Source organism: Heteronotia binoei, chromosome 2 (genome assembly GCF_032191835.1).
Source record: "Heteronotia binoei isolate CCM8104 ecotype False Entrance Well chromosome 2, APGP_CSIRO_Hbin_v1, whole genome shotgun sequence".
In the NCBI taxonomy this organism is placed as follows: domain Eukaryota; kingdom Metazoa; phylum Chordata; class Lepidosauria; order Squamata; family Gekkonidae; genus Heteronotia; species Heteronotia binoei.
Window position 1 is genome coordinate 56,353,711 of NC_083224.1, and position 26,175 is coordinate 56,379,885.

The 26,175-nt window shown below is 44.8% G+C and overlaps 1 protein-coding gene across 1 annotated transcript in view; it reads right to left on the bottom strand.

Annotated features, from left to right (window-relative positions):
• Window positions 1-26,175, bottom strand: part of CHD6 (chromodomain helicase DNA binding protein 6) — a 128,876-nt gene that overhangs the window by 6,503 nt on the left and 96,198 nt on the right. The window contains exons 25-38 of the mRNA XM_060231026.1: window positions 22,804-22,963; window positions 21,573-21,662; window positions 16,204-16,307; window positions 15,312-15,441; window positions 14,220-14,280; window positions 13,834-13,888; window positions 11,736-11,955; window positions 10,740-10,948; window positions 7,899-9,500; window positions 7,222-7,370; window positions 5,924-6,130; window positions 4,927-5,373; window positions 3,381-3,563; window positions 3,180-3,299 (exon numbers count right to left, since the gene is read on the bottom strand). Coding sequence (XP_060087009.1) covers window positions 3,180-3,299; window positions 3,381-3,563; window positions 4,927-5,373; window positions 5,924-6,130; window positions 7,222-7,370; window positions 7,899-9,500; window positions 10,740-10,948; window positions 11,736-11,955; window positions 13,834-13,888; window positions 14,220-14,280; window positions 15,312-15,441; window positions 16,204-16,307; window positions 21,573-21,662; window positions 22,804-22,963 — 3,737 coding nt within the window. The remainder of the gene's footprint in view (window positions 1-3,179; window positions 3,300-3,380; window positions 3,564-4,926; window positions 5,374-5,923; window positions 6,131-7,221; window positions 7,371-7,898; window positions 9,501-10,739; window positions 10,949-11,735; window positions 11,956-13,833; window positions 13,889-14,219; window positions 14,281-15,311; window positions 15,442-16,203; window positions 16,308-21,572; window positions 21,663-22,803; window positions 22,964-26,175) is intronic.

A 26,175-nucleotide genomic window follows, 5' to 3' on the forward strand; every position in this document is an offset into this window, starting at 1 on the left:
CAATGTTTCTAATCTTTTGTATGAAGGAGAAAACTCAAAAACATGAAAATCTGTGTATGCAAGAATATTTCTCAATTCCACCATCATGGCTGCACATGATCACCCAATATGCAAGGCAGTGCCACTGTACCCAGTGAAACAACTATAAGGCTAGTTTAGCCTATGTCAACCCATGACGAGAGTATGATCCATGACTAGAGTATGTGGTGGTTGTTCAGAAGCCCTAGAAGATTTACATTTTCCTCTTGTAACAAAAAAAGTATGTTTGTTCGCAAATTCCTATTTGAGAACAGAGTGCAGGAAGAACAGATTAGGTTGTGCAATAGGGAGCACAGAGGGAATTTAGGCATTCTATTGAACTTGGAGGTTTTGGCCTTTAGGACTTCTGCAGCTGAGAAACCAGTTAGGGCTATTTGATACAAAGCAGAAAGAACCTGTATGTTCTTCTCTTGAAGGTACAGCAATACAACTGACAAGTAGCAATTCCAGTTACCATTGCTGTATAAAAAGAGGTAATGGCTAAAACCCATTTAGACTTGACCTTACTTGAAACTGGTTTACAAGCATTTGTCTGCCAACTAGGAGATGGGAATCTAGAGATGCATAATAGATATAAACATACCACATTAGCCCACTCCTTTTTCTAAATGCCAATGTGTACTATAATGTATCATATAGTTAGGCCCTGATTCACAGAGTTCTTTGTCAATCAGGGCCTAACTATATGATACATTATCCTTGCATTCTTCCCAGGTCTGCCACAATAGAATTTGGAGGCGCTTTATGAGTTCTGTGTTTGGAACTAAATTTTCAGGTCCCAGGGACCTGATTCAGATTGGGACTGTGGCATGTGGGAACAAGGTGCTTAAGCCTCCCCAACCCTACCCCAGTGTTGTTTTCCTTATGTGAAACAATCTAAGGGAGACCTACATGTAGCCATCAGTACACTTCAATTTCCCCAACTGGGCAAACAGTGGTTTCCCAGAGCTGTTTAGGTAAGAAAAACAACGTGGTAGGGGGAAGAGACTTAAGCTTCCTCTCCTTGCAGTCTCAGTAAAAATTCATCTAGCTCATTTTCACATCAGGGTATTGGTTCAGCCTGGCTGTCAATACAAAGCATTTTTTCCCTGCTTCCACACATGCATTCATGCACCATCTACTTTTCCCTGGCTTTGCTATTATCATTTCGAATCTTTCTTTACTATGATGTCTTTGGAAAGATTGTAGGCAAAGCAGAGCTAGATGCAATATGAGTAGGACAGTGTGGACCCACCCACATTGGATCCATTTTTCCTTCTTCTGGATAAGGATGCCAGACATCTGAGGCTTCTTCAGCTTCAGCACCAGGCTTTTATCTATGAATATATCCTGAAAATTAGCTGGTACAACCTGCAATTCATCCCAATGTCATGCATTAGGACTTTGCTTATTGTAACAGAAACTCCCCCCACAATGTTTCTGATGATGTTCAGAAAATGTGGCAAGGATTACTGCCTCTTTCCCAGCCAGCAGATCTGTTTGAAAGGAAAGATGGCAGCTTATTTACCATGGGAAGCAGCAAGCTGTAGTCTTCTTTGATGACTGTGCATTTTATCAAAGATTTCAGGTTTTCACGGCTGGTAACATCATTAGGGTTTGTAGAATCTTTCGGGCTCAAGTCCCGTGTTCTACTGGAGAAAGTTTTTCTTCCAGACGTTTCATTCTGGGCTGCGGAGAACATCCTCAGTGGCGTTGCAGCCGGAGCAGGCGCTCTGACCTTCTTGGCTGCTGTGCATTGAGTGAGGCCAGGGCTGCTGGAGAGCTGCTATTTCTAGGCTGGAGGGGGTGTGGTGAAAGGGCAATAGGTTTGTGGATGTGCCCTTTGTTTGGTGGGGCTTCCTGGAAGGGTAGTGATAAGGAAACTGGCTGTTGAATGTGACCATTGTTCTGTGTTAATTGCTGGGAGGGTTGGAAGGGGTGTGAAGATAAGGAAGATGGTTGTTGACTGTGCTGATTGTTCTGTAGAATATGCTGGTTGTTCTGTGAATTTCTGCAATTTGTAGTCTGCTGGTGTTTGTAAATCTCAATAGCTTCTCTGTTCAGGCGGGTATGATGTGAGGCCGTAGAAAGGACTTCAGTTCTTTCAAAGTGGATGACGTGGTCTCCTTCTTGAAGTGCATGTTCAGCTACAGCTGATTTTTCTGGCTGAAACAAGCGACAGTGTCTCTTGTGTTCGGTGAGGCGGGTGTTGATACTGCGTTGGGTAGTGCCAATGTAGACTGCACCACAGGAGCAGGGTATTTTGTAGACTCCAGGGGTTGAAGGTGGATCTCTCATATCTTTGGCTGAGCGCAGCATGTGGCGGATCTGTTGTGTGGGTTTGAAGATCCGCCACATGCTGCGCTCGGCCAAAGATATGAGAGATCCACTAGCAGCCTCACATTATCATACCCGCCTGAACAGAGAAGCTGTTGAGATTTACAAACACCAGCACAACTTTAACAGAAAGGAAGAAGGCATTTCCATCCACCAATCTTGGTATCCAGCTCTGCAAAACACCCTACAGACTACAAACTGCAGAAATTCACAGAACAACCAGCATATTCCACAGAACAATCAGCACAGTCAACAACCATCTTCCTTATCTTCACACCCCTTCCAACCCTCCCAGCAATTAACACAGAACAATGGTCATATTCAACAGCCAGTTTCCTTATCACTACCCTTCCAGGAAGCCCTACCAAACAATGGGCACATCCACAAACCTATTGCCCTTTCACCACACCCCCTCCAGCCTAGAAATAGCAGCTCTCCAGCAGCCCTGGCCTCACTCAATCCATAGCAGCCAAGAAGGTCAGAGCGCCTGCTCCGGCTGCAACGCCACTGAGGATGTTCTCCGCAGCCGAGAATGAAACGTCTGGACAAAAAACTTTCTCCAGTAGAACACGGCACTTGAGCCCGAAAGATTCTACAAACCTTAATGACTGTGCATTTGTTGACAGGAAAGAGCTGCAGCTCATGGCAGCCATTAAATATTTGGGTGCTGTTCCCTGTGCATATGTACTCCAAAGGAATGTATTAGGGCAAGGAAGGACAAACTTAAGATTATATTTCCTTCACCCACCACATTTCCATTTTGTGTGAACACACACCATACTAAATCCCTTAAAAGACAAAGTGCAGAACATGCTTTTGCTTACCCTCCGTCCTGTACCCTTATGGACCACAGGCACTCGCTCCTCCCCTGTCAGAGAATTTATGTCCAGTTTGCTGGGGTCCTTACAACGCTGCCTCCTCTGTTTAGGCTTCTCTGAAAAATTCTGAAAGTAACAGGAAGAATATAAATGGAGCTTATTTCTGAGTAAACATGCACAGTGTAGGGATGCAAGACCTGTACTTACTGTGCCAAAGCCAGGAATTTCAAGAGTGTAATCAGACTGCTGTCTCAGCCAATCCAGAAGAGTCTTGTTTGGCACAATCTTCTCTGCCTGGACATTAGCGCCTGGAACTGTCTGCTGAGTTGAGGTAGAGATGGCTGGCCCATCAGGATTCTGGTTACTTGGTACAGTCTGGGCTTGATCTTCCTGAAAAATGTCATTGGAAGAGAGAAGTAAAAGGTTATTGTTGAGATACTGAAAGAATACATTTTTTTCCAACTGGAACTGGAGAAGGAACATCATCTGTCCTGTCATGGCAGGGTTCCTGAGCAAACTCAGGCTATTATTTACAGGGATAAGAAAACTTCTACAATGATGCAGAAAGCCTAGGACAAGTTTCCTATTATGAAGTGACTCAGAATTTAATTGCTTGCCTATGGAAAAGCAAGCCAATCCTCCTTGGCTTGGTTCACACACACACACACAACACATTCTGATACACTGTGTTGTTTGTTACATGGAGCAATTCTTCAACACCCCAGCATTTCTACTGCCTAACCTGTGCAGACTCTGCAAATCTGCCATGCTGCATTTGTATCAGGAGGGATCAGCACAGATAAAAAACAAAGTTCCTGACCAATGTGTGCTATCAGTGTTTTTATCCTTCCCTTTTTCCTAGGCATTCAATGAACTGCCTCATGGAGTCTGCCCCCTCTCTTGTTTTCAGTCTCCCAGAGTGATGCTTTCTTTAAAATAAATTATCTTGTGACAAGACATACACAGTTTAAACATTGCTGCTTTTTGTGGATTACACAGAGAATAATTAAATACAAAAACGACTATATGGGGACAGTAGACAACTAGTAACTGTGGTTGCCTTTCAGTTGTTGGAAAAGCAGCTGACAGCAGAAACATGGATGTTAGAGTGAAGGATACAGAATGGTACCACTTCCTAGGCAGCCTATTTTTCATAGCAAAACTTTCTGACATCATTAACTAACTGACAGATCTACATCAACTCTTAGAGCTGCTGCAGACATTACAGCTGCTGGCTCGCCCCTTTGACTAATGACTCTTGCAAGCAGAGTAATTGAGAGAGTGTTGTAACACTCATGGAAAACTGCAGTGGCTATTTTGATGCTTAAAAAAATCTCAATAAGCAGTTTTTCTAATGATGAAGGTAGTTGCTGCGATCTTTGACAAGTGTCATGTTGAACATTAATACACACACAGAAAAATAGAAAACTGTTCAAAATGAAATGTTTGTATAAACTTGTAGACCTTGTAATTAGTCTTAGAATTGCAGTTTGTCTGCTGTACCTCTTACAGATGCAAATATAACTGCTCCCTTTATATAGGTTGACATTTGATCTTGTTAAGGCATGATCTAGGATAGGAAGCATGATCCTCATTATTTCTCTCTTACATTCCTTTTCAAACATTGTTCCCCTACTTTGAACCTTAAGATGGGGTAAATAGGAAATCCAAAATCTCAGTCAGTTGTGACATGACATTCTTCTAAGAGGGGCAGGTGTGGAGAGAAAGGAACAAGGTGGAGAGTATTACTCACCAGCAGACCTGTCTGGAGGCTCCTCTCCTTCAAAAATATCAGATCTATCCCTTCCACATTTTTTCTCCTGCCCCGCCTTCTCCTCATGGCAGCATCATCCCTTCGCAGACTCCCATTGACAATCTGTCCTGTGACAGGATGAATTAATCCTGCCTGAAGGATACCAGACAAGTCCATGCCCAGAGAGCCTTGCAGGGCATTCACTGTTCCTAATTTAGGTATACTTGTGCTCAGAGAGAAAGGAGAGCTGCTTCCTGGAGATCCATCAGGTACTCTTGAAAAATCCACTGCAGCATCCCGCCAGCCATTCAACACAATAGGAGGATGGGGATGAGATGCAACTAGCTGTTCAAGGCTCCGCTGCTTGGCATCTCTTTCCATCTCAAATTCAAATGGTCGCCGGTGCTTCTGTTCATCTTTGACAAATGTGGGAGCCAAGAAACCTTCCTGTATTTGAAACCAAGAGCAGAAAAAAGTAACTCTTACAGATATTTGTTATGACTGAGATCATAAGACCTCTTCAAACTAAATCCAGGGGACAGCTTTGTGCTAGAACATTTGGCCTCTGGCCCAACATCACTATCCTCTACTGAAGGTACTGAGAGTCTTGTTGGAAAGTAACCAGGCCCAAAGTAGAAGCATCTCACTTTAAGTTCCCAACAAATCTTTCTCAAAGGGAGAAGCACCAGCAAGGCTCTCTGTATTTATAACTTATAAGTGGATCCTCCTGCCCAATTACTTAAAATAAATCAGTTAAGGGATGATTCTGAAAACTGCTTGTCTGCAAAGGATTTAGCAGTCACAAATGGACAAGCCAGTATTCACTGTTTAGAATCCTCCAGCATATACCAGAAGGGTATAATAGTACCTATAAGGAGGATATGGCCTGCAATTGAAGAACAGAAGACTGCAGATTATAGAAGCAGTTTGAAATGTGATGTAAGTGAGCTTTACAGCAGGTAAAGCAGCTACCAAGACAGCTCTCTCATCAGCTCACCTTTTGGACTTGTGCAGCTATCATTCCATTGCTAAAACTGGGCTCTGTGGCTTCTGGTTCAGAGTAGTTGTTCCTATTGCCTGTACTACTGGTTAACACAGCAGCAGGCATTACATTGTGTATTTCAAATGGCTGGCTGGAAGAAGGCCACTTGCCCTTTAAGATGGCATGACAGATGTTGTCAATTCGATTGATGATCACACGATCCTGCCAAAAGAATGAGATATATTTCACTAGGGTGCACACACTGGTAATCACTCACATTATAACCCCATTGCCTGGCATCTCTTTCCATCTCAAATTCAAGTGAACTAATTTTAGTAAACTAGTTTAGCTTCAAGAATCCTGTGTTTGGTTATTTGGCAGCTGACCCTTGGCCAGGCTATATGTTTACCAGTTTATACATCAGAACATCTCTCCTGGACCTTATGTAAGCAAGATAAAAGCATTTGGTCACCTTGTGCAGAGTGCTCATGTCAACAAGGCTTTAATTTACATGTCTGGGATCTGACACGGACCCACTCGCTTGATGTTATACTTTGAAAATGTGATTGCATAATGAAAGAAGAAATCAGAAGAATCTACACAGCTAATCCTCCCATCACAAAGCACAGTCCTCTCTTCTCACCATAACTTAAAACTGCTGTTCTAAAGTGGATCCTATTAATGCTGCATTAGACTGCATATACACAAGCACAATGGAAATAGCTAATATTACAAGCATTCCAGCTGAGTTATTATCTCCTGATAGCAATTTTTCTACAAGTGATGATAACTGCAGTGTTCTGCAGTCTGGAATATAGAAATAAGGGAACTGCAGAGCCTCAGGAACTCTGCATCACCAGTAAGAGAAAAGACAGCAGTGGCCACGCCTGCAAGAGACCCATCAGGTCTTCTGAACTCTTATTTGACCTGAAGCTCAGCAGAGCTGCCCAAAAACTAAAAGGGAACTAAAGCCCACTGAAATGTGCACTCAAAACTGCTTTTCACATTACCTGTTAAAGACACAGAATACTGGTGGTGATGGTAAACATTCATGTCAAATGAAATATGAAACTATAATGAAAAAGGAGAACACAGGAAATCTGGACAAATTCTATAAAGGTGCTACACACACACACATACACATATCACACAGACAGATCTATCATCTCCTCTTCTCACACTATATTTTCACAGGCATCCAGAAACTTGTCAGAGTATACCTCTTTAAAAAAATAATGTGATAAGTGGATCTTAGTCCAGGCTGAGCATTAACCTACAGCCCTTATTCATGCATACTTAAGCTACCAAGCCACCTTAGGCCATTCTGAGAAAGAGTAGAGTGTCTTCTCCTGCAAAAGCTGAGCTATGGTAGGTTGCCGAACATCTTGAAGATCATCACTCTCTTCAGGTACAGCAAACGTAGAACTCTTGCTTTCATCTTCAGAAAACTTCTCATAACAATCTAGACAAGAGTGGCAAACAGTAGATGCTACCATGTTAAGACCTCAAATCACTCTTTTCAATCACTTCTAGGTCATGGAATAATACACAATTGAATAGAGTTAAAAAATCACTAGTGCCCATATTAATGGAGTCAGCACTGTCACCAAATTCTTACAAAATTCAGCTATGGTTAAAGGATTCAATTAAAAGATTCCAGTAGGTACTGGAATCTCAATAGCGGGAAGTATGGCTGACAGTTCATACACACTCTGGCAACCCATACTGAAGAGTATAACTGTAATACACACAATTAGCCAAGATCTTGCAGAGTCATAATCTGTTAAAATAAGCAGTCAAACTGTTTTCTGGCCCTGCTTAAAAAACAGGACATTATGAAGACTTAGCGTCTTTATTCTGTTATTTTTATATGGATTTGTGGCTAGATTTTTACCTAGCAAGTTTCACTTTAGGTAAGCTTGTTGTATGGTAAACCATGAGCAGCAAAAAAATACAAAAGAATGCTAACAGAAATATATCCTTGTAGTACCTTGATTTTGATTTACTCCATCCCTTTTCTCTAGATCTTGGTTCTCACACTCTTCCTCCTCTATCTTTATTTCATTCCTACAGAAGGGCTGAGCAGCAGGACTACCTCTCTTCCCCTCAGTGTCATCTCCCCAGGGGTCCACCTCCATGCACACAGAATGTGACTTAAGTAGCTCCATTTGAACTGCTGAAGCCTGACTTTGTGCAGAGTGATGGTGATGGTGGTGGCAGGCCTGGATCTCCTGCAAGGCTGGAATGTGTTCCTCGAGGCTCTCACATTCAGCCTGGTCATCCTCTCCAGCCCCTGGCTCACTATCACATTTAGATGCTGCTTGCTCACTTGAGACTGATTCAACCAGCTCCTTATTCCTTTCCTCTATGAATGCATCCAGAGTGGTCAGAATGCAGGAACTCTGCTTCTGCCCCTCTTGAGGAACAGTTCCGGCTTCCCCACCATCAGAGGTATCGAGACAGCTTCTAAAACCTCCCGCAGAGTCAGTTGCTGTCTCCAAATGATCTTCCTCTTCCTCCTCCTCCTCTTCCTCCTCCTCCTCTTCACTGTGGCTCTGACTCTGCACTGATTTCTCCTCCAAGCCCTTCTCATGCAACAAGCTCATAAACCTCTTCTCAGGGTGGACTTTGATATCAAAACTGTGAAGACTAGGGCTGTACACTCCTATACTCAGTACCCCTTCCATGCCATCTCTTTCAAATGGTACTGGTCCTGAGCTCCCCATGTGCTGGAGAGCTTCGGAGGGTTCTGCAGAAAAGTTCTCAGATGACTTTGCTTCCTTGGCTAAAGGCTCTTGTGCTGCATTTTGACACTCCATTTGGTCACTGCTGAGTTGCAAATGATCAAGATAGGAGGGGTCTCTTGTAGTATCAGCATCACAGCTAGATAGGTCTTCATCTCCATCTATTTTGCCCTCTGCTATTTTGGTAGTATTGCTACTGACATCTGTGCAGCTGGGGCTGTCACGGGCAAGGGAACTGTGTTCACTGTTGCAGGCCTTCTCATCATACAACATGCACATGAGAGAGTCAGGCAAAGAATTCTCATCATAGTTAACAGGCATCATACCACGGACTTTAGACATAAAGGTTTCACAGCTCCCATCCTGAGAGATGCTTTCTGTCCGTAAGAGGCCATCGCCTGTGCCCACCAGCTTGACACAGCTCTCAGTTCCCATCTCTACAGATTCATGCTTTCGTTCCACCTGACTGTACGAAGGGGAACAATACAGTTTAGAGTTTGCCTGATGATGGCAGCACAAGTTTTCTGCTCCAATAATCCCAGTCCTTTTGTGTTGAGCATAATTTCTGTAGGCATCTAAAAATGACAGCTGAGGGTCGTTCATGATGAAATAGTCTGTGCGGTTCAGTCCATGTTTAGCTGTACCTATCAGCAGATCCCGGTCATGTTTACCACATTCCCACCACACAGGAAGATACAAGCTTGGACGGCAAAGCTTGAGCCGTTCATGCAACTGCGGACACCTTAACACTTGCTCTCGGACCTTCCGCAAGAGCTCAATTCGGTACAATGTCCTTGCAGCACGCTCTTCTGTGATGGGTTCCACATAAATACTAGGATCTGCTGGGCCTACAGGTAAGGAAAAAGAAAGAGAGGTTGATAAAACCATGAAGGATAATAACTAAAATCAAAGTATTAAAATAATGTCAGAATGTATGTATTGCAGATACTTGGCAGCACCTCAATCTCCTGGTTTAGTGTAATACACAGAAGAAACTGAAGAAATGCCTCTGGAAAAGGCAGACTATCTTTCACCATGGAATCCCCTTGTCCAACAGAGGGACATCAGTGTGTATACTGCTTCCCCAGTAGCCCCTGCCTGCCAATAGGTGCACACTTCCTCTCTATGTGGGAACACCTGCTTCTAGATCTAAATGAAGACTTTAGAGAAAACAGTACCTAATTAGATTTCACAATTTTCACACTGTAGGAAAACAAGACTCACAAATCCTCATTTCAACCCACATGGAAATGATAAAACCACTTAGTCATTCACTTACTCTGTTCTTCAAAGGCGTTTCTCAATTTAAAGCAGAAAGGTGAGATATAAGTATTCTAAGTAAATATTCTTCTTGACTTTAACATTTTTTCTAAACTTGGGAATGTGGTTAAATACAGTATTTGTACAATTAACAGCTATTTTTATTCAATTAATATCCTTTGAAATCTGGCTACTTAATTTGAATTATCTAGCAGATATGCATTTCACTGTACTAGTAAACAGACAGTTGTAAACATGCACTTTATCAGTGACTGGCCACTTTTTTGCCACAGAGAAACAAGATATTCAGATTCAATCTCCCAGATCCTGAAAACTGGCTTTCAGGTGAGGCAGTGGATGTCACTTGTTAACAGCCTCCGCCCCTTCATTCCATCCCAGTGCTATAAGATCTGCTGGACCTGGACAATAGGCCATGTCTGTGAGGCAGAACCTGCCTTTTTAGTCTCTATTGTCACTCTGTAGTTTTAGATTTTATATATTTTAAATTGGTCTTTTATTGTTTTTTTACTGTTGATTGCTTTTATGATGTAACCCGCCCTGAGCCTGTTCTATTTATTTATTTAGTGGACTTATATCCCGCCCTTCTCACCGAAGTGTCTCAGGGCTTCTATGGGAAGGGTGGGCTAAAAATCGAATTAAATAAATTAACTAACTAACTAACTCTGCTCATGGTATTTTTATTGTGTGAAACTTCAAAATGCATAATCTGGGGCAATGGGAAGTTATAGCATAAGTGTGGCAAAACAAAATGGTCTGGGAATCATTTTAAGTTAGTAGTTTACATGCCCTTAATTGTTCTCACTCACCATCATCCTTCCAGTGGGGCAAACGACAAACATTCTTACACATGGCAACAAAGCTGTAGAAATATTTTTCTAGGCTCTCATCAGTTTTCTTCTCCAAACGTGAAATAGATCGGAACTGAGTCCAGTCAAAGATTTTCTTCTCTGGATCATAGATTATTCCAAATGAGGAGACAGTGCGGTAGAAATCTGCTTGCTCCCTTCTGGTCCATCTGCAGATGCAAGAGGAACATGCACAAAACCGCATGAAGACTGTTTCCCCCCTCCCCACAACATTTAGTCTGTCTGGACTTATGTATTCTGAGAACTTTAGTATGTTTTTCTGTTATTTTAAAATTCACATATAATACATAAAAACATGCAATTTTGTGCTGAAAGTAGCTCCATACTGATGGTTAACAAGAAATTGGAGGACAGCTCCTCAGAACTTATCTATGTTTCTCTATCCTAATTCAGTCAGCCACTTGGTGTTGGCTTGCTCAGATATTAATAAGAGGACTACCTAGTGTTCCTTCATAAGTATACAAATGGAAGTAATTTCTCATATCTGAGTTTCTCCTCCATGCACAAGGAGCTGGCACACTACAGGAGGAGGACAGAAATTAAATGTTTTCTGTACTAAGCTGCCTAGGTGAGAAATTGTTTAGATGTTTCTCAAATTTGATTAACTGAGTAGTTTTCTGTTTCCCACTCAGTCTATTATCTGTGAAAGGAGAGCATTCCTTGCCTTGTTGGGCCATAAGTTTTTTGGGGAGGAGCGTATTGTGTTAAGTCAGAACATCAATGTGGTTTTTGAGGAATGTGAGTACCATCTTCAGATTTTGTGATGGCTGGAGCTAGCTAAACTATTCAGGGTTAAAGCGTTCAGCAGATTCTGCCATTGCTTTACACAAAAGGGGGCCTGGGACTTAACAATTCCTCAAACGAGTCTCTGGCTAAATGGCATATCAATTTTATAAACAAACAAACAAATGAGCTCAGGCCTACTGTCTCCCTTACCTTTTCTGCAATTCTTTGTTCACTGGATCCCCTTCACTGGCTCTCCTGAACATTTCCTCTTGCAGCCAATAGCCATGGTTGCAAGGCCCCATGATTTCAGGTCTGGATGGCAACTCTTTACGATTGCAACGTTGATAGACAGTAACAAGACGCCGCAGTCTGGCTGTCAGGGCAGATGACACAGGCCAGCTGGATTTGTCTGAGTCGGAGCCATCCTGGGCTTCAAACATCAGCAAGGTCATTAGTATTACAATAAACCCTGAAGAGACCTTGAACACACACAAAAACACAGCTACTAATTCATTAAGTACTTTATCCTACCTATAAATATATATAGAGACCCATAAATCTGTCCACCACTCTGTGGTGGGTGGACAAGTAGCCAGCTTTCTGGGTTCTTGTGGTTCAAAGTTCAACAAGTCCTCTTATTTGATTTGTTTTCCTTTGCTTTCTTTCATATTGAGCAGTGTGCATTGTACCAGTGTGGAAATTACAATCACAGAAGTGGATGCATTAGCAGCACCATTAGAAGCACATACATACTCATGCATACCCAAAGGAGAAAAGAAACTTTGGCCTTTATGATAAACGAGATACCTGTCATGAAGGTGGCCAGCTGAAATTGCTTGCACATAGACCTGCCCACCATATGAATGACTGAATTTAATTTATAAAATCACTCAATGGTTTCTGGTCTGTGGCAGCAGATGATAGTCACTTCATCCGAATATACCAAAGCTAGCAGTAGATGAACTGCTGTGCATTTGATATTAAAGGCTTTCTTGGAAGACATGCTTTTTTCAAGAGTTCACATCCCACTTATGTTAGTACATGCATGCTGACGGTGCTGCATGCATTGTGTACATATGCATTATGTACATGCTAATGGTGCTGGATGCATTATATATGCATTTTTCTCTAGAAGCTATAGCGAAGAAAATTTGTTTCTTCTGGATAAATGTCTATTTTTTCTGTTTGTTTTTAGTAATGTGTGTTTATTTTTTATCTGCAGTTGTGCTGGTGCAGAAGGATGAAAAAAACCTGCATCGGAAGGAAATGTATTTCTTTTGGAGAAGTTTTTTTCATTTTTCTAAAAAACTGGTGACTTTTTGGCCATGAAATAAAATTGCACTAGACCACAATAAGCCCTTTTTGGAATACTACTGTGCTTTAGGGCAAATAATTTTGTTTAAATTAAAAACTATAATTTTAAACACCCATAAACCACTCTCCTACCTGGAAGTAACAAATTTTCTTCCTATGTATATTTGCACACTCCTGCATCAATGCAATAGTACTGTAGTAAAGAAAAAAATAATTACAGAATCTTGCTTCCCCAAATACAGTTAACATTAAAGGAGTTATGGACATGCACACACAGTAGTGTCCCAACACCTGTTTTCCGAATAAGGAGTTAAATCAAGATGGGTAGCTGTGTTAGTCTGTCTGTAGCAGTAGAAAAGAGCAAGAGTCCAGTAGCACCTTAAAGTCTAAATACTGAAGAAGTGAGCAGTGACTTACAAAAGCTTATGCCCTGCCACAAATGTTGTTCGTCTTTAAGGTGCTACAGGAGTATTTCTTGGGGAAATGATCCTACTTGAAATACACACAACCATTACAAGAACTAGACAAATACATATTCCAGACCACATGGAGAATTTCCACAACTGGAAGGTGAAGATTCTTGCCAACTTGCACCTTTCACTGCAGACTTTACACTCTCCCCCCCTTTCCAAACTATTCCTGAGGGTCCCCTGTCCTCCAGGAGCAACACTGAGAGGGCATTTGCTGCTTCAGCAAGAGAGAGAGGTCACTCTTTGCAGATACAAATCCCTTCACTTGGTGAAATTCTCTGGTGGATCCAAGTCTATGTAATCATAAACTTCAGTACCATGGCTATTTTACATTTGTATGTCCCTTGGATACTCAAGTTTCTATAGCATGCAAACAAATCTTAAGGCAATGGCCCAATTTTTTTTGCCTTTGATTAGGACTGACATACTGGCCACTTATCCAGGAATTAACATGTATTGCTATTCCAGCCAATAACTCTGATAAAACATCACATTCCTTAAAACTTCCATATATGCAGCCTCACCTGCCACACTATCATCCTTCTTCTCAGTGGTTTCACCACAACACTCTGAAGTCTCCTGTGGATAAAAAAAGAAACAAACTCATGTCAACCCATAATTTAGGCCCAAAAGCCAAAAACATGAAGTGCAAAGTCAAACAGAGCCTAACATATTAGTTTATTTATACACACTCTTAAAGTATACATTAAGGGGGGAAAGCTATATCTCCTTCATTTTTGTTTCAGTAACAGCCTAGCAAGGAATCATTACAAACCCATCTGCAAAACTTTATGCTAAACCTGCACTGAAACCCAAACTTGAAGTGGGGGGGGGGGCATATTTGTTATTTCTGACAGCTGAAGGTACCCAATTTAAGTATCAACATACTACCTCCAACAATGATACTTACATCCTCTTTCTGCAGACCATCCAGCTTTTCTGCACTGCCCCCGTCTTTGTTTATGTTGCCTCTAAATAAAACAAATCAACAATGGAGTGAATCTCTACAAGCTGCATCAAATAATCAAATTTTGTGAGAGCTCTCCAATCATTCACTCAACTGATTCAGAGCGTACACAGGCTTTTGTTCTAATACACATACACACTGATTTTATTTACTTAAAATATTTATGTCCTGCCTTTTCACAATGCCCACAGGCTACAGGCTAAATGACCTGGCTTGTGTGAAGCATCACCAACAACAGGAGTATTTCTTCCTTATCTTCTCCAGATTTAACACTCTATGATTATTCAAAGTACAACCAATTCTTCAAGTGGCACAAACATGTCTTCTCATAGCTATATGAGATAGTATGTTCAAAGCCTATGGAAGAAATTTGTTCCAGAAAGTATCACTGGAGTTTCATATAGACCACAGTCTTCCTCATCAACCACTCTGCAGCATCACTCTGAACAGCTTATGCCTTTCTAATAAAGTCTTTAATTTAGTATGCTAACACAGTGAGACCAGCACCTAGGCCAGGCCCATAGCCAAAAAATTTTAGGTGGGGGGGCCCACAGAATTAAATTTCAGGTGCAGGGGCTCACCACTCTTGTGGCCCCTGCTTCCTCTGCGGCCGCTGCTCTGGCGGCCCCTGGGGGAGGCGGCCTTGAAAGAGTCTCAGGAGCCAGCACTTCGTTCGGCCAGTGGGTGAGAGGGAGGGAGGAGGTGCCGCGGAGGGGGGCAGGGGCCGCCAGAGCAGAGGGGAGATTGGGGGCTGCCAGAGCAGTGGCCGCGGAGAGAGTGTGGGCAGTGAAAGCGGCAGGGAGAGCGGGATCGCCAGGAGGGGCCATACAGGTGGAGGGGGGGGTTGGGTGGAGTGGCTGGGCCCCCCCAGGGCCCCCATAGCTACGGGCCTGACCTAGACAGTCCCTAACACTGTAACTGATGTATGTATGACACATGCCTCACAAGAAATCCTGACCCTGTGGCAAATTGATGATCCCACAAATTGATGAGAGGGGTTTATGACTGGTGCTTGCACAGGTGACCTTTCCTTACCTTTCTGGAGCATCCAGCACTCCATCAATGACACTCTGTTCTGCAGACAGCAGTTTCTCATCCGGCATGCCTGCTTTCTCAAGAAAGCACAGGGCTGGATCAGCTCGCATGGCACTGTACCGCTCATAACCTGACAAAAGCCACAAGAAAATTTTGTAGATATTCATCCAGTCACCTCCAGCCTTAAACACTATTATCACCTCCTTAATGTCTATGTAAACAGCCAGAAACAGTATGGTAAAACAAACAGCCTCTCAACTTTGTGTGCGAACAATTGCTATCAGCACAATCCTGAACAAAATTACACCATTCTAAGCCTCCTGACTTCAATGGACTTAGAAGGGTATAACTTTCCTTAAGATTGCATAGTATCCCACAGATTGCATAGGCAATGCAGGAAGAAATCTTCAAATGCAGAGGAAGGCTCAGCAGCACATTAAGTATTAAATGTTCTGCATAGTTTACTGCCTCTCCCCATAACAACAAAAGCACAATTATGAAAATTAAGGAAGTGTACACAAAATACATTTGTTTTGAATATTCATATATCACTGAAATAATTTAGATTTTTACAGCATACAGCATTGTCTGTGTTTTTCATATACAGAAAAAATAAGAAAAAGAATCCTGAGAAACAAGAAACTTGGAAATGAAGTTGACTGACTGACTGACTGAAACCTTTATTAGGCATTTGTGAAATGAAGTTGCATCTTTGAAAAGTAATTTTAAACCACCCAAGAGCCGCCCTGAGCCACTTGTTGGGAAGGGCGGGATATAAATCATAAAATAAATAAAAAATAAATAAAATTCTGTCTTAATTTCCCTCTCCCAAGTAGAGCCTCACACAGTGGGAAATGCCTATTAACACTCCAACCCACATACAAGGAAATACCATGTTTGAAAACTCCAATGAGCAGGGATTTATCTGCCTCAGCATTCCACCAATCCACAGGGATCTCCACATAGTCGATGTCTGGTAGCACAACATCCAGATCTCTGTGAAGAATACAGAGGTTGTATTTCTTGGGAGTGTCTTGCATGGGTTTACGCATTACACTAATGCATAAGATTCAGGTATGAAACCATCTTTTAAACTAGTACATCCAAGGTACACCAGGGGCCGACCAGCTTCCTTTCAGTTAGCATTCTCCCTACATAGAGACCAACAGTACCATCCTAAGAAAAGCTCCATCCTTCTAAGACCTGGAGAGCCAGTTTGGTGTAGTGGTTAAGTGTGCGGTCTCTTATCTGGGAGAACCAGGTTTGATTCCCCACTCCTCCACTTGCACCTGCTGGCATGGCCTTGGGTCAGCCATAGCTCTGGCAGAGGTTGTCCTTGAAAGGGCAGCTGCTGTGAGAGCCCTCTCCAGCCCCACCCACCTCACAGGGTGTTTGTTGTGGGGGAGGAAGGTAAAGGAGATTGTGAGCCGCTCTGAGACTCTTCGGAGTGGAGGGCGGGATATAAATCCAATATCTTCTTCTTCTTCTTCTTCATTGCAAGCGTGCTTACCTAATATGTCCCTGTGATGGTCTCTTTTCACAAAGTAAAATTTAATTATGTGTGAAACAGTTCCATTAGCTTTATTCAAGGACTTGGGATATTTTGATAGCAAATATGGTCACACACTGCTCACTGCATTGGCATTTTCAGAAATTTAAAAGAGAGACATCAAAAAGGAAACTTCAGCTGCCCTTTTATTCAGTCCACTGGCTTGGCTGTGAAGGACTTTGAAGGACAAATCCCAGACTGCAACATTTAAGACCAGTTGGCCTAGCCTGGGTTTCAAAGTCAGAACAGCAAGCTGTAAATTCAGTGCCAGGGGCTGTGGAGATGGTTACTACTTTATATGGTTTTAAAATAAATTAGACAAATTCATGGCAGAATGATCCACTAATGACTATTAGCTAGGGTAAGATTAACCACCCAGACTATAGTGTGAAATCTCAGTTTTATTTATGTGCTGCCTTTTTACTAATAGCTAGAAGGAAAGCTAAAGGAGCTCAAACATCTACAACTACATGCATGTACCTGTCCATATATTTAAAGAATCTACACAGCAGCAATCTTGGTAAGCAGCACAGAATATAGGACCAAAGTCATATTTGTTTTCTCCTGACATATGACCTTTTTAAGCTGCACAAATTGCCAGTGCCACACCTGGCACACAGAATGCTGGTTCTATAGCTTAGACTTGCACTTCTGAGCTCCAACTAGGCAAAGTTCCTCTGATTTGTCTTCTGAATAGGTTAAGCTGTACAGCAAAACCTCCATGCCAGTTTGGTGTAATGGTGAAGAGCATGGACTCTAATCTGGGAGAACCAGGTTTGATTCCCCATTCCTCCATATGCAGCTGCTGGGTGACCTTGGGTCAGTCACAGTTCTCTCAGAGCTGTTTTCTAAAGAACAGATCTCTGAAAGCTCTCTCTGCCCCACCTACTTCACAGGGTGTCTGTTGTGAGGAGAGGAAGGGAAGGAGATTGTAAGCCACTCTGAGTGTAGGGCAGGGTATAAATCCATCTCTTCTCCTCATCTTCTTAATTTCTCCTGTCTGGCTTCCTATTCTCATCCAATCAGCAATACTCTAAGCTCAGAATGCATTTTTCAGCTTTGTGCATATTATGTGCTCCACTAAAGATCTCAGGATAGAAGTTCATGTAAATTATTATTAACATATTTTGCCTTTCACAAGTGCTGTGATTTAATGTGGAAGTTTAAGAACCATATATGCTGGGGAGATTTGAACTTCTGAGAATTCAATCATGCTGATATGGAAATACAATCAACAACTGACTAAATAATTACTAGTGAATACTCTATAGCCCTAATGAATTAGACTTTGTTTAGACTTGCAATGTAGAAATCTACCGTTTCAAATATTAAGAATAATAAAGTTCTTATTTTCTTTTATCTGAAATGACTGATAATTTTCTGTTTAACTAAGGCTACCATCTTGGTCTCGATGAGATAAAAGCTCACTGTGAAGGACTCCAAATTTGATAGTAGCAGAAGTCTATGAAGGGTGATGGCATTTTAATCATTCCAACTTTCAGTCACCTAAATGCTGCTGTTAGTAAAGCCACTGAGTAAAAATTGCGGGTACTTTCCTTCCCTTGTAGGATCAAGGTACTTCCCCCATCACTCCTGCTGACAAAAGAAAAATAGCCTTGGGGAGAAGTATTAAATGCCTCCTCCCCCAGTGCAGATGTTCTGAACAAATCTGCAGTCAGTGAAGACAATGGCAGTGCAATCCTAAGGGGGGCGCTGAAAGTGCTTTGGGAGCAAACTAACTGCTACATTGTCGTAAGTGTGAGTTGAGCCATTTTAACTCCCTCCCCACCAGTGCAAACAGGACAGGCGCCCATTGTCTGGCGCTTCAGTGTACGCCCACCCATGGCTGCTGGCGGAGCAGTACTCTGCCCTGCCTGTGGCGCAACTGGGGCAGAGGAAGCCACGCCGGCACAGAGGGGGGCAGTCCCAGGGGCATGGCCTTCTTTAGTCGGCTTCCAAAGATCTTCCAGCTTGGGAACATCCCCCACAAGAGGCACAACAACGACGACAAGTTACGACAACGAAAATGCTGGCGTATTCCATAGACACTCATTGCAACAGAAAACAAAGGCCACTGCACAAGCTTGCAAACTCTTTAGGGAGCTGTGTAATTGCCTCACCAATCCCCTCATGCCCTGGGCTGGGCGAGCCCCCTCCCCAACACCCAATCGCTGCTCCTCGCCTCCTAGAAAAGCTTCTGCCCCAGCCTTGCAAAACTCTTCAGGTAGGGTAGGGTACGCAGCATGGAATTCTGCCATGTGGACTTAGCATGAGGGCGGGAGCACTTCGGTGGAGGGAGCTGCACAGAGAAGGCATGTAGGCAGTACAGTGTGAGGTATTTGACTTGTGAGGAGGAGAGCAAAGTCTCTACTCTGTGGCTAACATCTCCTGTTTTCAAGCCCCCCCTCCGGAGTGTTCGCACATGGACAGGTAAGAGCAACTGCACACCCTTGCCCCCCCCTCGCTCGAGGCTGGGCAGATTGCCAGTATCTCCAGCACTGGAACCTGGCAGCGCGCTTGGGTGTGTGGCGGTCACCCCAGCCCCTGCATACCACTGGAGGACACCCCCCTTGGTGTGCCCCTTGCCTTTGTTGCCAAGGGGGAAGGGGGGCAAAGGGGGGGGGGGTCTGGAAGCTGCTCTGTTGCCTGTAGGGAGGCAGGTCAGCGACCATTCCTTTAAGAGAGTCCCTGGCTTTGACACAGCCCCATGCTGCAGCTGCTGTTGAATTACAAGTGAGCCAAGAATGCTTTAACCCAGGACAGGTGGGTCTGCGCTGGCTGGTTCCATCATGTGCTGCAGGGTTGTTTGTTTTCTCCCCACCACACACACACCTCTGCTGCCCCTGTCAGGACAGGACCTCCCTGGCTGCCAGTAGCATGGCACTCCATCCCGAGTGCAATGTGTCTCTTTCTCTGTTTTGCAGGTGTGGATTCAACAGAGCAGCTTCCATGTGTGGCGATGCAAACCCTGCCCTCCCCCTCCACTCAGTCAGCTATTCCTACCCCCCTCCAAGTGCAACCTGCCCTGCAAGACTTTCCAACTTCCACCTGGGACACTGTTCTACTTGACTGCACCACAATAAAACCTAAGACATGCAACTACTTTGTCTCTCCTGCTTGACTTATGCTTCGCTCTGTCCCTTTCCTCTCCCCTCTCCCCGGCCACTCTGTCAGTGAGTTCCCCAAGGGAATGTCTCCATGGATGGGCTCGCTTGTTTCTTGGGGAGCGGTGTTGGGGGAACTATGAGCCACCGTGAGACTGGACAGGGGAGGGGGGGGTCTTTGCCCCTCGCATCCCAGGGGTGGGGGGGTTAGGCCAGGTGCCGCACCTCCGTCTGGCCGGCCCAACAGTCTGTCCAACCCCACAGGGCTAAAAGAGTGGATGCATGCCTGATGTCTCACACTCTGAGTTCTGCGGCCCCCCGTGGGGGGAGTTCCATGCACGCAGCAGGGGGGGTCAGGGCAACACGGAGGGTCATTGAGTCTGTGTTGGGGAGAGGCTGTCTGTGGGACTTGGTGACAGGCTGTGACTCTGTCTGCTCATTCCCATACACACATTCCAGCTGGTGTCTTTGGAAATCGACTCCTGCACTTTGTGCTTCCTGTTTATTTGTGGCTGGCTGGGGGGCACATGCCTCTGCCCGTCTGCTTGCCATTGGCACGGGTCTCTGACAGTGGGAGAGTGCAAGGGGGTTGACAGCCTCTCAGGAGCAGGCTTTCCACCTCTCCTCCCGATCATATGCAACTGACTGGTCAATTCTGTGGTCCTGCACTGCCCCATCCCTCCCTCCACCCCGCCTCAGCAGTGGGCCAGTAACGCACGTACGGGCAAGATCAACATGGTGACGGCTTCTATCTCGCTCGTCAGCCTGTGCTCCCCCTCCCTGCTTGGCGTTTCTCCCCTTTGGAAGCCACAGAGAGCTGTCCACCTTAGTCCTATGCTCGGGCAGGGCTACACGGCGGTACTCAGGACTGGGCTGTGGAAGACCCAAATCACAGATCTCCAACATAATATAACTTTGTCCTATATCTCTGTGATGTCTAGCATAATTACTTTTATTTTGATGTTAATATTAACTCTTCTTTATTCATTAAAAAAACCCTGCTGTTTAGTGCTGTTGACTTTTGTTGGTAATTTATTACTATTTAAATTTGTTATGTTGTTTACATGTTGCTCTTTCATTTTTTGGGGAGGGGGATCTCATGGGCAGCTCCAAATACTGAATTTGTTACAAACAACTCTGGACTGGTCTTTAAGTAATACTTTTTGATCGTATATCTATGACCAGTTTACAAGGCTGGCTGGCAGTGCATTCCTATGCAATAGTACTCCAGTCTATAACTGTGAAAATAATTAACAGTAGAGTAACTTTGCATAGCATTGAACAGAAAATGACTTCAGAAGGAATGGTTGGATTAAAATATTTTCAGTCTGCTACTGGAGTTTTGCTATTCACTGACCTTTCTAATGCAGATGTTTTTATTATCACTCTCATTTGGATTTATTCCCAGAACCAGGAATAATTTACAAGACCAGACTTACGTCTTTAAAGTATAATTTGCAAATTAACCTATAAATAACAATCCACTATAAAATGCATACACAGGACTAGTGTACTCCACTCATAAGCAGGGCTACATTTTCAATACAGTAGATGAAAAACATTTTCAGGGGATTCTACAGTAAATTCCAGAGGGCTAGCATAACATACTTGGCAGGAGTTCCTTCAAAGGCTTTGTCAGCTGCCTCCCCCAGCACTTCAGCTTTCAAATAGTACAGCATTCGCACTCGCAACAGCACCCTGCCAAAAGAAAAAGCTGTAGGTGATACAGAAAACAAACCTCCATTTTCAGCATTCTTAGTTCCAGATCAGCAGCACAATGTGCGGAACCAAACAACAGGCTGGTTTGAAAACTAGCAGCAGATTAGAAGTTCCTATCACTACCTTCCAAAATCGGCATTACAGAAGGCAAAACCAAATTCTAGAATAAAATGTGACAGAATACATGCTAGTGAATGAGAAGCAGTGACTAAGAGAGACCTCACTCTCTTATCTTGATTAGCATATTGAGCAGCCAGCTCTAAGGCCCCTGAGAAAGCACTGAATAAGAAGCAGGAAAGCAAGCCCCAGTCACTGTAAAAAACAAATTGGGTACTGCCCAACCTATGTGCATAAAAAGATAAATGTTGCACATGTGATCATGGAGGAGCAGATTATGTGCTGCGAGCAAAATATAACCATGGTATCCAAGATAAATCCCAGACTGGCTAAAATCAGATTGCTAACAGAGAAACATGCTCTCTTGCTATCTTCATAATGGCTGTCTCCATACTGACCACCCATCTGAGACATGAAAATAAAAGCATCAGGCCATGGTTCTGCTGTGTATCCAAAATCTCTCAAGCACAAAGCCTCTCCTGGAAATTATGAAAAAATCCACATATTTGTCAAATATATTTCCCACTCAGGTCAGTTCAGGTCAATGGAATGTATTTGTCCCATTAACTTAAAGGGAAAGGGTCACAACCTATAAATCCCAGTGAAAAGAAGCACAAGTTCTAGAATTTAAGGGGATAGATGTGTTTAAAGGGTGTGTTTTCCTTTGAGGGGATTTTCAGCATCTTTTATTTCCACACAATCTGGAAAATGGCGAGGGGTCCCCACTCTTGAACCTCATGCATCTGTGACAGCAGCTAGTGGGGAAAGACGTTCCTCCTACAAGCAATCTCCATTTTTTGAGAAACATATTGCCAATGTCACTGTTGGCTCAGAATTTTATAGAGGAAATCTAACTCTGGGATCCAAAGAGATGAAAGCAGGAATGAACTTTTCTAGGCAGGATCTGAAGCATCTCAATAACATACATACACAGCAGTTCAAAGGCCAAACAGTACTGAGCAAATGCATTCAGGAGTCCCCTGGTCATTTCCCATTCTCTCACTTGTTGCAATGCTGCTTTAGGTGCTTTTTGTAGCTGTCATCATGCAAGACAATCTCAGGATTGCAGGTTGTGAGCCAGTCTGCATTCTTGAACTCAGGAAGTAGCATCTGGTTCTTCGGTTTCTTTCCTTTCCTTCCTCTTGGCACTGGTGCTGACAAGCCTGAAACATGCAAAGGTAAGCATGTGAGTAGCATCAAAGGCTCCAAATAGCTCTAGTTACTTTTAAATCCAACTTTAAAAGGTCAGGCAGAAGTTCAAGGAACTGGTATGCCTTGGAGAGATTTCTCTCCATCAAATTCAAAGAATAGCTCAGTTATCCATCCCAAGTTTTATATTCCACATTAAGTAGCCTGAACACAAGAAAATAAACAACAATCAGGTTCCTGGGCGCTTTACAGCACAATCCAGAGGGGGGGGGCAGAAAGTCTTTTGGGAGCAGACAAGCCGCTACATGGGTGCAGGAAGGGTTTGCACCAACATATGACCGGCACCACCACAGTGGAGGGGAGTTACGTGGGTGGGGGGCCACCTGAGCGCTGCTCTACCTGAGGGCAGCGGCACCTGAGCGTGGGCGGACGTGAGGCGAAGCACGGCATTCAGGCGGAGGAGGGGGTGGAGTTGGGGCGCGGCCAGGCTTAGGTGGCTTCCTGAGTAGTTTGGCCTGTGACCCCCCCCCCCCCCCAGAGGTGCGTTATGCCAACAAAAATAGCGGCGTGTCCCTTAGGCACTAATTGAAACCAAAAACAAAGGTCGCCTCCACCACTGCAGAAGCTCGCAAACCCCTCAGGGAGCAGTGTGATTGCCTCACCAATCCCCTCGCCCCTTGGCCTGGATAGCCTCCTCCCCAGCGCCCAATCGCACCCCCCCTCCCCAGAAATACTTCCGTTCTGCTTCACACAACTCAGTTGTTAGGGACAGGTTCTCATGGCGGGAAGCTCTGCCAGCAAGCTCCTGGCCCTACAGACTTAGAGTGAGGAACAGGCAGATACGTTGGTGACGGGTTTTGCACTGCGCAGTTGCTTTGACAGTATCTTTGACTTGCGAGGGGGAGAGAGAGATCTCTCCCCTGGGGCTAACTGCTCTTGTTTCCAGGTCTCCACAGGTTCCGGGCTCCCGGAGGCTCTGCATGCAAGCGAGGACTGTCGCCCATGGCTGGGTAAGTTCCACTGTCCCCCCCCCCCCCCGTCCTCCCCTCGCTCTCGACCGCTCGGTGTGTGAGCATCTCTGGCACTTGAACCTGGCAGTGGGCTCCAGCAGGGGGCATTTGTTGACCCCGCTCCCCTGTGCTGTCGCCTGCTCCCTTCCCTTGGTCTGCCCTCTGCCGCGTTCCCAACCCCTGGCAGGGCACGGGGTGTGTGTGTGTGTGGCAGCTGCTCCGTTGCGGGGAGGTGGGTCAGAGACTGTCCCATTAAGAGCGCGCCTGGCTGAAACGCAGCCTGCTCTTCCAGCCACCATCCCTGCAGGTGCTCTTGATCTCTATCTCCATTTTGCAGGTGGGACTCCCAACACAGAGGCTTCCGCGTGTGTCGCTCCACCGCCCCCCCACTCCTTCAACTGTTTCTGCCAACGGCGAGACTGCCCAGCGTGCACCAGGGAGACTGTTGCACTCTGTTCTGGAAAAATAAAGTCTGAGCTGGTATCTGCTGCACATTCCCTGGGCACCCCCCCTTCTGCCAGTGGCCTCTCCGAGGGAATGCCTGGGAGGGTGGACAGACTTGGTTTTGGAGGGGGGCATAGTCTACGAGCTGCCACACTGCCCCCCGCGTGGTCAGGGAGGGGAGTGCCGCTCCTCAGCCTGCCCAGGCTGATAGCCTACTCGACCCCACAGGGCTGTTGTGCACAGGGCACTAAGCGGGGGCTGATGATGTGGACTCAGAGATCTGCGGCTGATGTACTCGCACTCTGAGTTCTGTAGCCCCCGGGAAAGGTGTTTCGTGCACATGGCAGGGGGCGTCAAGGCAACGCAGGGAGTCACTCCCAGACACACATTCCAGCCGCTGTCTATGACAGCCAACTCTTGCACTTGGTACATCCTGCTTGTCTGCCTGCCATTGGCAGAGTCTCTGACAGCAGGAGGGTGTGAGGGTAATGATGGTTTCTCCATGGTCCCATGTGGGCCTGTCTCACCCCCACCCCCACCTCGCCACCAAGCCAGGGTTCTCATGCGCACATGCCCAACCTCACTTCTGTTCCCTCCCCATGTTGGTGGGACGTCTCTCCTTTGCCTTTGATGGTCTGCCCATCATTGCCTCCGTTCTCTGTTTGGGGGCGGGTTGGGGATGGCTATCAGCCTCTCTGGGGCCGCCTCTCCCCATCCCTGACTGTTATGAGCTGCGGCGCATGCGCCAGGACTGGCCAATGGGGGGGTGGGCTGGCCCTCCCCTCCGGCTGCCTCCGCCTCCCTTGCATGCCTATGCCAGCGGCATTGCCATGGCGACCGTCTCCCTCATGGCAAGCTATGCCTCTCCCCTCCCCACGCTCCAGCATGCTGAAGTCCTCAGGAAGTCTACTAGCGGCGCAGCAGCTATGCCACAGCCAGCCGCCACTTATGTCTGGATTGGGCTGTAAGAAAGCTAGCCATGCAACACAATAACCTGATTCAAACACATCAAACTAAGGAGTAATATTCCTTTTGCAAAGGGCAAGAATAGAGGAGGAGGACATAAAATCCCTTCCCCTCTCCTATTCTGAAGCCCCTGGATCCTGCAGAGAGAAACAACGGAGGGCATGCTTGACCAAGGGAGCCTCCTTTAATGCATCTCACCCTCACAAGCACTTTTCTAACAAGGCATCAGTTTACAGTTTGAGAAGAAAAATCAACTAACAGTAGAACAGATCACAAGCCATTGGCTGTCTCTCAAAACATGATCATATAAATTGCTTGGCCTGGGTATCTTTTCTTTTCCCCTCAGTGCACACAGGTCTTGAACTAGCCTTAGGGAAAATACAGAGAACTGCCTCAGCTACTGTCTCTCAGGTCCTTGGTGATTTCCTTTCCCTTAGGATAAATAAACTCTTTCCCTCTGATTGACACACCTACCTGTCCTATCAACATACATTGAGAAATGAAGAATATCCTAGTCACAATTCTGAGATGCAACAATACTGACTGTATCACATATCTAAAGATCTAGGTTACTGTGGTGGGGAGCAAATTTCCCTTTCACACAAAACTGCTCATCTTCAAGTCCCAGAAACTACCACAGTTTAACTCCAATAACCAATATTTGTTATTTCTTCCAATTAAAAATACAGCCCATCAAGACCACCACTCAACCCATGGATTACACTAGTCATGCCTTTTAATCTTTTATATTGGCTACCACCAGACATGAGTAGCATTCTGTGATTCTTCACAATCTTGGAATAAAC